This window comes from Ovis aries, chromosome 12, assembly GCF_016772045.2.
Source record: "Ovis aries strain OAR_USU_Benz2616 breed Rambouillet chromosome 12, ARS-UI_Ramb_v3.0, whole genome shotgun sequence".
In the NCBI taxonomy this organism is placed as follows: domain Eukaryota; kingdom Metazoa; phylum Chordata; class Mammalia; order Artiodactyla; family Bovidae; genus Ovis; species Ovis aries.
The window spans coordinates 67,472,503-67,484,739 of NC_056065.1; the positions used below are offsets into that span (position 1 = coordinate 67,472,503).

The 12,237-nt window shown below is 36.0% G+C and overlaps 1 protein-coding gene across 2 annotated transcripts in view; it reads left to right on the forward strand.

The window, feature by feature from the left end:
* PLA2G4A (phospholipase A2 group IVA) overlaps positions 1 to 12,237 on the forward strand; it is a 165,047-nt gene that overhangs the window by 107,035 nt on the left and 45,775 nt on the right. For both annotated transcript variants that reach the window (XM_042229206.2, XM_004013880.6), the window contains 2 exons: positions 5,040 to 5,262; positions 6,163 to 6,277. In XM_042229206.2, coding sequence (XP_042085140.1) covers positions 5,040 to 5,262; positions 6,163 to 6,277 — 338 coding nt within the window. The remainder of the gene's footprint in view (positions 1 to 5,039; positions 5,263 to 6,162; positions 6,278 to 12,237) is intronic.

Sequence of the window (12,237 nt, forward strand, 5' to 3'; positions counted from 1 at the left end):
TCCATTGTGTATATGTACCAAAGCTTCTTATCCATTCATCTGTGATGGACATCTAGGCCAGTTTTAATGTCCCCAGAAATCCCACTAAAGATAAAGATTATGTTAGAAAACTAGAATTGAAAGAGACACATGTACCCCAATGTTCATCGCAGCACTGTTTATAATAGCCAGGACATGGAAACAACCTCTTTTTATTTTTGGATTTCTTTCCTATTTAGGTCAGCCCTGAGTATTGAGTAGAGTTCCCTGTGCTACACAGCAGGTTCTCATTGGTCATCTATTTTACACATGCTATCAATAATGTATGTATGTCAATCCCAATCTCCCGATTTATCCCAACCTTTCTTTCCCTCCCTTGGTGTCTCTATGTTTACTCTCTACATCTGTAGCTTTATTTCTGGTCTACAAATAAGATTTTATTTATTTTAATTTGATTTTAGTAAAGCATTCATATAGAGATACTTGTTTTCATTTTAACTTACTTGACTCTGTGTGAATCACCAGTTTCCATCCATGTTCTAGGAAATGACCATTTCTATTCCATTTTTAGTTTCAAAAATTCAAGTCATACGTCATGCAATATGTCATCACTATAATTCACACTGTTGATGAAGGAAATGGCTTATGTACTGAACAAGCAAAACTGCTTCAGTGAGTCATGTCTTTTGGAATTATGATTTTCTCTGGGCATATGCCCAGTAGTGGAATTGCTAGACTATTGGATATTGACTGCTGTATTTGTATGTCATTATCATTGAAAGGAAAAATGAGAACAGTTCTGTATCTATAGACCATAAGACCTGATTTGAAGCTATAAAATGGAATTCAAGAATGAAAACTCTCAGTTTGACAGTCTGAAGAATTTGTGGGACATTGGAAAATAAGCCAGTTTTAATAGAAGTTGGCCCATAAGAAATGGTAGACTAAAAGATAAAGATTATGTTAGAAAAATATGTTGTTTGAAGTGGGGAATATTCTTATTTTGTATCCCTATGAACCTCTCCCACTTGTCACATACTTAATGACTAAATGAAGATTTGCATAAGTAATTACATTTTGGGAAAAATTAAGAATTTCTTTAGGGTTTCAGGATATTTGCTTCACAGTGTTGAGGGTCTTGTCAAGATATGTGCAGCATTAGTTGCATATGAGAATTACTTCTAGAACTTTTTTAAGCACAGAAATTCTAGATCTTTATCCCTGAAGATTTTTGATTAGGAAGGTCCTGAGGCACCAGGCACTAATATTTTAAAACATCAACTCTGTGATTTGGCATCAGGAATTGAGCTGAGAATTCCTTGCTCTCTGGAATAATTTTAAGTTTGTTTATTTATTTAATTTGTATTTAGCCTAAAAGGCATTCATATAGAGAGAATGAGGTGTCCTATCATATAAATGTGTTGAAAAACATAAAAGTGAATACAAAAGTTTTTTTAAAAAGTTATTTTAGGAAAATTGACCATTGCCTTCTAATCCATTTTTAGCCATCACCAAAGCAAAAATTCAAGTCATAGATGTCACCGCAATGATGTCATCAAAGGTCTATCCAATTCACACTTGTTAATTCTAAGGGAAATGGGCTTATAAATACTGAACAAGCAGAGAACATTAGCTCCAGTGCAAATGGTTGAGGTGTTGTAGGTCTTTCTGTTTCTCTAAGGGACTTGTATACTTGAGCCAATCTTCTCATGAGAGAGGAAGAAAGAAAGGGGAAAGAGACTCCCTATGTGAATGAGGTAACTTCAAACTTTAGATAGCAGAAAATGGACTGCAGCCATTCTACAAGGAGCAAAAACAGAGAATCGAGCTGACATCCATATACATTTGACCTCTTATAAAGACCTACCTCTGAAATTGTGGCACAAAGTCCTAGATTTTGAGCAATCCCTTAACCTAAGAGGAAGGATTTTCAATCTAGATCCAGTGGCTAACACTGGGAGAAAAGAACAAGAAAAGAGGAGGCTCCAGGTTTTTCTGGAGGAAATTTATGAGGCTAAGGTTCTTGTTAAAATCATACATTAATTCACTGAAAGACCAACTAAATATAGAGGAGTCTTAAGTAATGTAAATGAGATTACATCTTTCTGCTGAACTGTTAAAAACAACTTCTAATAGCAGAATTATCATATTGTTTCCTTTTCACCTACCTTTAAAAAAACTATTCTGTGACTGAGTTGATTTCTCTGACATCATGTAGATTCTTTTCCTTTTCCTTGTTTTTAAATCCTGCTTCATTAAGGAAATGATTTAATGTAGTTTTACAAGTAAAGTAAAACCGAATTTCATACAATAAAGATAGAAGTGGGAAAAAAGTATCAATATGTGTGTGTTGTATGTATATATGCATAGAACTATAAATTAAATTAAAAATTCATGCTATAACCTGTAGCTTTGGGAGGCATGAGACATAGGCTTGGTAAGTTTTCTAGAATTCAAGGCTAAATCCAAACAATGCATAGTTACATAACATACATTTTTTATAAGTTAAGGGCAAGCCAGTGGTCCATGGATGTAGAACATATTCTTGATAATAAGTGAGACCAATAAAGAATTTCTTAATGTTATCATAAATGATGAAACACATTCTCAATAGTTCCAGAACTGATCACTTAGAGACTCAAAGAGAATTTTTGTTTTTCCATTTTTATTGTATCTTTAAATGTAAACCAATATCTTTACACCACTATGTGCATTTATTGAAAAGTATGGTGAGGTCCAGAATTGGATCCTTGTTTATATAGAGAATCATGCAGCAGAACTTGGAGCAGCTATAGAAGTGAATGGACTCTCCATCTTTCTAGCAACTTCAGCTTTCTCTTTAGTAGATATGTGTTGATTATACCAGGCTTGAGTTCAGAGTTTGCCTGTTTGACTTAATCTTTGTTGCTGTGTTCAGTCTCTAAGTTGTGTCTGACTCTTTGTGACCCCATGGACTGCAGCATGCCAGGCTCCCATGCCCTTCACTATCTCCTGGATTTTGCTCGGATTCATGTCCATTGAGTCAGTGATACTATTGCATGTTATGAGAAATGTTAAGAATCCTTAACATTAATGTTAAGAAATGTTTGTGTAATAAATCTCTTTTAAGAATTTTAAATTTTTTTGCAGAGCAAATGTTCCATTTTCAGTCTATAATCACTCTCCATTTGTTAAGTTATGGTTAATCTCAGTTTGTCTCTAAATAACTCTGAATCCATCAAAAAATTCCAATTCAGTGTGTTGTGGGAATCATTTGGTCTCTAAGACTTGAAATCATTTTAAAGATTTTTTAAGAAATAAAACCTATCAGGGGAGAGGACAAATTTAAATTTGAGTTCTTCTGTTCCTAATTGGGGAACTGTGAAAATATTATAAATTCATCAGTCCTCTGCTTATCTTTAAAATGGAAGAATTGAAAGCTATCGCAAGTCTTCAAGACAATACCTTGTGATCAATTAGCCTGCTCAGGCCTAGAACATACCGGAGTTAGTTTTCTCTCCTGTATGAAGGGAAAATAAATCATTGTGGTGGCAATTTGACTTGAATATAAGGAAACAGGAGATTTAAATATATTCACTATGTTCTCTTTGGTTGGATGAAGTGGTGGAATATTTCATTATTTTGTGCTCCCAGTTCAACAGTGCAAAACAAGCATGCTTGTCATATGCTAGGTATTGGCTAATCATTGAGATAAAAACAGATATAAATAAGTAAAGCTTTCCCTGATGGTGATCACAACTAATTAAGGGAGACAGTTAAGAAAACTAATAATTAATATTTAGTATGAGAGCTACAGTAGTAAAGATACTGGTTTCCAGGAAGACTGTAACTTCATTTATCATCTCAGTATCAAATACTAAGCTACATGTTGATTTCTAGCATCACCTTAAGTGGCCAAATGGCTGGTGCCAGAATCTTCATTAGAAGACATTTACCTGATAGCACTATTCTCTCTAGGATTTCACCAGTAGATTTGTATGCTCAGAAATTCTGAGACATACAGTTGGCAAGACTTGGGATTTTTGTCTCGTTGGCCAATGGACAATTAAAACAAAAACCACATGTATCCGGAGAATTAGGCGTTCACAATAGTCGGAGAGCACATTCTCTACCTATAGATAATCACCATGGAAAGTGAAATGGTCAGATTGCTTGGCTAGTATTATGTACAGGAAAAAAAAAAGTTAAGTGTTAATCGCTTAGTCGTGACCAACTCTTTGGGAAGCCATAGACTATAGCCCACCAGGCTCCTCTGTCCATGGAATTCTCCAGGCAAAAATACTGGAGTGGGTTGCCATTTCCTTCTCCAGGGGATCTTCCTGACCCAGGGATCAAAGCCAGGTTTCCTGCATTATAAGCGGGTTCTTTACTGTCTGAGCCACCAGGGAAGCCCATTATATCCAGAAAAGTCCCATTTATTCACATGGTTCTCAATGTGTTGTGTCATCAGTGTCTTATGGTCAGATAGGGATGCCCATTCCTGGAGAAGAGAGGGTGGAGAGTGAGCCCAGTAGGCATTCTCTCCTCTGGACTATGCAAGGGAAGTCCACTGTTTCCTCTGAGACCTCCCCTTTACGTCTATTGTAGACCAGCTATTTTCTGATTGATGCATTCTTTTCTTAAATGAGTTAATATCTTCAATCAGATGAAGAAGTCAATGGCAACCCATTCCGCTACTCTTGCCTGAAAAAATCGCATGGACGGAGGAGCCTGGTAGGCTGCAGTCCATGGGGTCGCTAAGAGTTGGACATGACTGAGTGGCTTCACTTTCACTTTTCACTTTCATGCATTGGAGAAGGAAATGGCAACCCACTCCAGTGTTCTTGCCTGGAGAATCCCAGGGACAGGGGAGCCTGGTGGGCTGCCATCTATGGGGTCACACAGAGTCGGACACGACTAAAGCGACTTAAGAGCAGCAGCAGTTTCAATCAGAAGATCAGTTAATCAACTACTTCCATTATTCTTTCTTTTTTTGATAGCAGAGATGCCTGCTTTCTTTGGAGACTACTTACTATGTGATGCCCTTTATCCTGACTGATTATCTTTTATTGTCTTTACAGGTATATGTCGACCTTATATTCTCACCCTGATTTTCCAGAGAAAGGGCCAGAGGAGATTAACGAAGAGCTAATGAAAAATGTCAGTCACAACCCTCTTTTACTTCTCACACCACAGAAAATTAAAAGATATGTTGAGTCTTTATGGAGGAAAAAAAGTTCTGGACAACCTGTCACCTTTACTGATATCTTCGGGATGTTAATAGGAGAAACACTAATTCACAATGTAAGCTCTGTCTCAGTCTACAATCCTTTTAATGCAAGAAGACCATGTATATCATGTTTTTAAATAAAACAAAATGTGATGCATTTTTGTAAAAGTCAGTTGACTGCCATTATCCTATAAACATCCACTGAGTACATACTCCCTGCCAGATATAACTCTTCTACATTTCATGCTACAATTGTGCCTACTAATTGATTCTAGCTGTGTGTGTCAATTATATGTTGTTGTTGGCTGTGCTGCTTGGCTTATGGGATCTTAGTTCCCCGACCAGGGACAGAACCCACACTCTCAGCAGTTTGAGTGAGGAGTCCTAGCCCCTGGACTTCCCGGGAACTCCCCATGTGTCAATTTTGATGTATAGGGAAATACTTTTGTATTTTTTTTCTTTAGGAATCTATACATTTTAACCCTTAACTGCTCATTCTGCCCAAGTAGCAATATTTTTAGATAAAGAGGTGAATACAAGTAATATTTAAGTGGCAGAGGAAGAATGGAGGTTGCCTGGAGAAAGCCAGAAAAAAAGGAATGAATCACATGGAAGAAACACATTTGACATATGACCAGAGGGTGATATTTTATCTGAAGATAAAGTAGGCGTATGGGGCCCGTGCCAGAGAATCTGGGGGTTAAATTCCTTCTGGGCGCCATCGCTGCCAAATCTTTTTCCATTTCAAATGTCAGCATAGTCCCCAGAGTTATGGCTGTTTTTTAGAATGAAGATAATTACTTCCAGTGAGCTTTTATTTTTTTTCAGGATCAGAAATTTCTAGATAATAATAAGGCTAATTTTTATCATAAAAGTTTTAAGGATCTTGATTGGAAGCACTATTTTACATAGATTTTTTTCTTATCTGTAAGAAAGTTTATATAAGTAAAACCTTTTCTTTCTTCTGTGGACAGAGAATGAACACTACCTTGAGTAGTTTGAAGGAAAAGGTCAATACTGGACAGTGTCCTTTGCCTCTTTTCACCTGTCTCCATGTCAAACCCGATGTCTCAGAGCTGATGTTTGCAGGTATGGAATTTCATCTTGCGAAACATTTCCTGGAAACTTGGAACTGTGGTTCTTAATGATTTTCTTTAGAGGAAGATCATAAGCTATTTTAGTTGCTTATTTTAATATATTTTCTATAACATAAAAACATTTGAAAATCTAATATTTTACACTAGATAATTTTCTGGTTGTTTGAGATGTCTTATGAAACTAGTTACTAATATCTTCATTCAAATCAGTGGGAAAGGAGATATAAAAAAGTAAATCATGAATGTAGTCAATATTCAATCTTAATTATCCATTTGTCAAGGATTTTTAACAAAGTAGCTTGCCTGTTTTAGGCAATGCATATCTTTTTGCTTGCTGCTTGTCTGTTCACTAAATTGGGTTACATGACATTTACCATTTAAAACTCTATTCTAATTTTTATAATTTAGCACCTTAAAAGTATCAGTCTATATTTGTGACAGATGGTGAATAAAATGCCTCATTCTGTTAAGTCTTAGATATAAACATTTATTTCTTCTATAGCTCTGCTTCTTGGTGGGTGCTCTCAAAATACATGACTCTCTACTTCTTTCTCGGGGCCACTGACAGTCCTAGTTTGCAGTGTGGCAGCATCTATGACTGTGGCTCATAGGGTTCATTATATTTTTAGGAAAAGTACCTCAGTGACATTAGTCATATCATGAGCTTAAAAAAATCATTGTAAATGGCATGAAATTAATTCTAGATTTACATCTAGAATTCTTTTGTATTTTTTCCGAGTCTCACTTTTTCTTCAACTGACTACCCTCAAGCAAGATTTGGAATAGTTTATAAAAGCAGTACACCTGGAAATCATTCATTCAACAAGTGTTTTATCAATTATCTTGACTAAAATGTTTCTCATGCATATGGTTCAGAAAGCACTCATCATATTTATCTTATTCAACATAAACTATAACCTAGGGAGGAAGGGAAATATATTTGCATTGCTTCAAAGAAGAAAAAACAAAATTTCAGAAAGATTCGATGATTGCCACATACAAAGTAAGTAGAAGAGCTAAGAATTGGTCTTGAATTACTTTGTTCCTTTTATGAAAATATTGATTTCTCTGATTGCTGATGATGTAGAATGTGGTACTCCGGGCATGAAGTATGAATTCTCTTCCCCTCCACAGTATGTTACCCTTTTCCTGTAAGACCTAGTAATCTTTTTGAGAAATTTACAGCAGTTATTAAAGAAGTTAAGGCAAAAAAGAAGAGCACAGTGGTACTATGCACTGTTTCCTCGGCCAAATTATGATATCTTTTAGCCTGTTTCCTCGTCTGTTAAAGTGAAGATGAGATTCTCATAGTTTTTGCTAAATAAATGAGATAAAGTATGTAAAGAACTTAATTGTAAGCCCAAATGAAGTTTCAATAAATCTTAACAATTTGGAATCTTCTGTGAAAACTGTATGAAAAAAGTTAGAGGTCTGGATTTTAAAGATGAATGGAATCTGTATATGAAAGCAAATTTAGTTGTCAGATGGAGATTAAGACATTCAGTTTTATTCTAGGATATCCTAGGATTCTTGGATAATCATGGCATACTCAGCAGTAATAAGGAACCACATTTTGTGAAAGAGATCATTGTTGTTGTCAGTTGTTCAGTCATGTCCACCTCTTTGCAACCCCATGGACTGCAGCACACCAGTCTTCCCTGTCCTTCACTGTCTCCCGGAACTTGCTCAAACTCATGCCCATTGAGTCAGTGATGCCATCCAACCATCTCGTCCTCTTTTGTCCCCTTCTCCTCCTGCCTTCAATCTTTCCCAGTATCAGGGTCTTTTCCAGTGAGTTGACATTTCATATTAGGTAGCCAAAGTATTGGAGCTTCAGCTTCAGCATCAGTCCTTCCAATGAATATTCAGGGTTGATTTCCATTAGGATTGACTGGTTGGATCTCCTTGCAGTCCAAGGGACTCTCAAGAGTCTTCTCCAACACCACAGTTCAAAAGCATCAGTTCTTCAGCACTCAGCCTTATGTATGGTTCAACTCTCATATCCATATGTGACCACTGGAAAAACCATAGCTTTGACTAGATGGACCTTTGTTGGCAAAGTAATGTCTCTGCTTTTTAATATGCTGTCTAGGTTTGTCATAGTTTTTCTTCCAAGGAGCAAGGTTCTTTTAATTTCATGGCTGCAGTCACCATCTGCAGTGATTTTGGAGCCTGAGAAAATAAAGTCTGTCACTGTTTTCATTGTTTCGCCATCTATTTACCACGAAGTGATGGGTCCAGATGCCATGATCTTAGTTTTTTTTTAATATTGAGTTTAAGCCAGTGTTTTTACTTCAGTTCCTCTTTGCTTTCTGCCATTAGGGTGATGCCATCTGCATTTTGAGTTTATTGATATTTCTCCTGGCAATCTTGATTCCAGCTTGTGCTTCATCCAGCCCATCATTTTGCATGATGTACTCTGCATAGAAGTTAAATAAGCAGGGTGACAATATATAGCCTTGATGTACCCCTTTCCCAATTTGGAACCAGTCTGTTGTTCTCTGTCTGGTTCTAACTGTTGCTTCTTGACCTGCATACAAGTTTCTCAGGAGGCAGATAAGGTGGTCTGGTATCTTTAAGAATTTTCCATGGTTTTTATGATCCACACAATCCAAAGCTTTAGTGTAGTCAATGAAGCAGAAGTTGATGTTTTTCTATAATTCTCTTGTTTTTTCTATGATCCAATGGATGTTGGCAATTTGACCTCCGGTTCCTTTGCCATTTCTAAATCCAGCTTGTGCATCTAGAACTTCTCTTGATTCACTTTCTATCGTATATGGAAAGAAAAGGCCGTGACAAATTGGTGTTGTTGTTGTTTTGCTTGTTTGTTTCCCTTTAGCTGGTGTCTTGTAAAGTCTTGGAATGCTTGGAAATTGGTTGGTAAATATACACCTTAAGTGGGTCTATTACTCTCTCTGATTCTTATTTTCATTATTAAAAAAGATATTAATAAATCAGTTTATCTTACAGAGCTATTAAGACAATTGAATGAGATATGGATAATACTGAATGAGAAAAAGACACATTAAAATATAATAATTTTTTTATTACTGTTATGATTCTTAGGGCATTTTCACAGTTGACTCTTTTTATTCTATACTTCCAGTCAGTGGCCGTTCTCAAGAGAAAATCTCAGTAAAATAATTAAAGAATGAATAATATTTTAGCGAGTGAATAGTTTTGATTTATTTAGAGTAGGAAAAGGCTGCTTGATGTTCAATTAGTAGTCTTTCAACATGAACGTGCCTGATTTGGGCCAGCTGCCTAACCGAGATATCGTTACCGAGACAAGGGAAGCCCCATTAACCTTCATTGTTAAGCTCCTATGATAAGGAGGTTCAAGCGGTTTCTTCCAACAGAGTTGGACAAAACCATGAAGCATTAGTTATGTGGATCTTGTACGCAGATAAGACATTCAAAGGGGCATGTTATGAATGTTCAAAGAGCTTGAGTTGTGGAAGAAAAAAATGAGAGACATGTCTATACTTTATGCCTTTAAAATTTGCTTGGATTAAAATGGGTCAGCTATTCAGGAAAAAAGTTAAAATATTATTCAAATTATATTATGAAAAGTCAAAGATCCCAGTTATCTTAGCTTACAGAAGTTTTATCAACTTTATTTCAATAATACTAGAGAATGTTTTTCTTCCCTCTTAGAAAAGTTTTAAACACGTTCACCTTTTGAAGAATTTAAACAAATAAACGTTAGTTGTTTAAATGGTTACATATTTTTGACTCCTCTACTTCACTACATTTCTGATAGGATTTCAACCTTTAATTTGCGTTGTCAGTGAATTGCAATTACTGAGCACAATTTACAACTTCACATCATGTTAAGTCCTTTAACAGACATTACAGAAGAAAAACATAGTACTCTTCCTCAAGAAGATTCCATTCCTATTGGCAAGAAAAATACACATAGAACATTGTTGTCTGTTAGAGTATATAGACTTGACATAATGTGTAAGATAGTAGAGATTTAGCGTAGTTGTAAGAAAGACTTCATAAAGGTGGTAGAAGTCAGGTTCAAGTTGAACTTGGAAAGATCTACCAATTGGGGGTGAAACATCATCTTTGTGTAAAACAGTATAAGAAAATGCTCAGAAGAGAAGCCAAAGGTGAGTTTCAGGGAGCAGTAAAAAGACACTAGATTTGGTTAATGTATGAACTGGTGAAGAGTAGATGGTATATTTGGAAGTTAGTGTCAAGCTATAGAAAGATTTGACTTCCAGATAGAAATGTTTCTATTCAATTATGATAAGGGGAAACATTTAACGATTTTTGGTAGGGAGCTGTTTAAGTTGTGTTTTTGAAAAAAAGTATTTTAATAGTTCATATGGGTAGATTGGCACAGAAACAAACTGAAAGCTGTGGTATTACTATATTTTTGTAAATAAGGGCTTAGAACTAGGGAGATACTGATAAGGAAAGAGAGGAGAAGATGGATGTGAAAAACTGAAATATTACCAGTGAAATGTGTGATGGATGGATGGATTTGATGTGAGTGGGTACAAGAGTGATTTCGGTTAAGAGTTTTTTTCTGGACTGTGATAGCATGGTTTATAGAAACAGGTGAGCTAGAGCAGGAAGAAAGGTGATGAATTCCTTTCCAGGCAAGTGTAGCGTGATGTGATGGCAGCATACTCAAGTGTAAATGCGCGACAGGGAGTTGGAGATGAATAGATGGAGGTTCATGAGAGAAATTCAAGTTTGAAATGTACTAGTTCAGCAGCAGAGAAATAGTAGTCAAAATACCAGGGTGACTTCTTCAGTAAGGACCAGGGAGCAAATCTGCCTCTCAAAAATGTGTGCACAAAACCACAGCATTAAACAAGAAGAGACTGCTGGAGAAGTAGGAACCAGGAAATCTTTGTTTTAGTACGGCGGATAAGGGTGTGAAACTCACAGATAAGAAATTACTTGTGGTGATATAGAAAGTTTCCTAATGGTCTCTGATTCATGGTTAGTCATGTCTCACTAACTCCATGTAAATCATTATAAAACATACCACTTTGTCATGAAGGGTATATGTGCCATTTGGCTTTGATCTGAAATGAATTGCATTGTGTTCTCATCACAATTGTGGTTTATAACTTGTTTCACAAAAGTAGAACATTCTATATTATTGAGTAAATAATAAAAACATACATATCCATGATTTTTTCCCCACAACTTTGAGGACAGATGTTTTAAAATTCAGAATATTTTAGATTTTGAAGTTATAAAATATACTTACACTATATTATATGTGCTTATACTATATATTACATAACGCCCCACTGGGGTCTTATAATCAAATAGTGATTTCTCCAGTGGGATATATTGATATTCATATTGAGTGAGATATGTAAAGATTAAGCCTCATGTGAAGATTAAGATTAAGACTGGTTTTCTACTAAATGAATTCAGGGCAAATTTTAGCATCGAATGAATAGAAAAGGAATTGCAAAATCCATGTGAATTTGGGGGTTATTTGGATTTCAGATTGTTGGATAAGTGGTTAAAGACGCAAAAATTTTAGAAAAGGGAAAACTGGGATGAAAAAGGAGGACAGAGGGTTTGGGGTTAGGCAGGGATGCATGGTAGTTGGCTTCCATAGAAAATGGTCAACAAAGACTTTGAACTAAAGGGTAAGAAGGAGCAAGCCTTATGATTACAGAAGGAAATAGGGAGCATAAGGGCTGCAAGGTGGGAATGAGCTTGATCTCTTGGAGAAAATTAAGAAGGTATGTGGCTGAAGTGGAATAAGCAGGACAAAATGTGCTAGGAGACTGTTTAGGACATGGGTCAGTCAGGGAGCATGAGCCAGACCATCATGAACACTTCTCGACCATGTTTTTATTTCAGTAAATAAGAAGCCATTGGAAAGTTTTCAACTGGCATTAGTATGCTGTGATTTGTATCTTTAAAAATTCATTCTGGCAACAGGGTATCTAAAAGATAGTAGGGGAA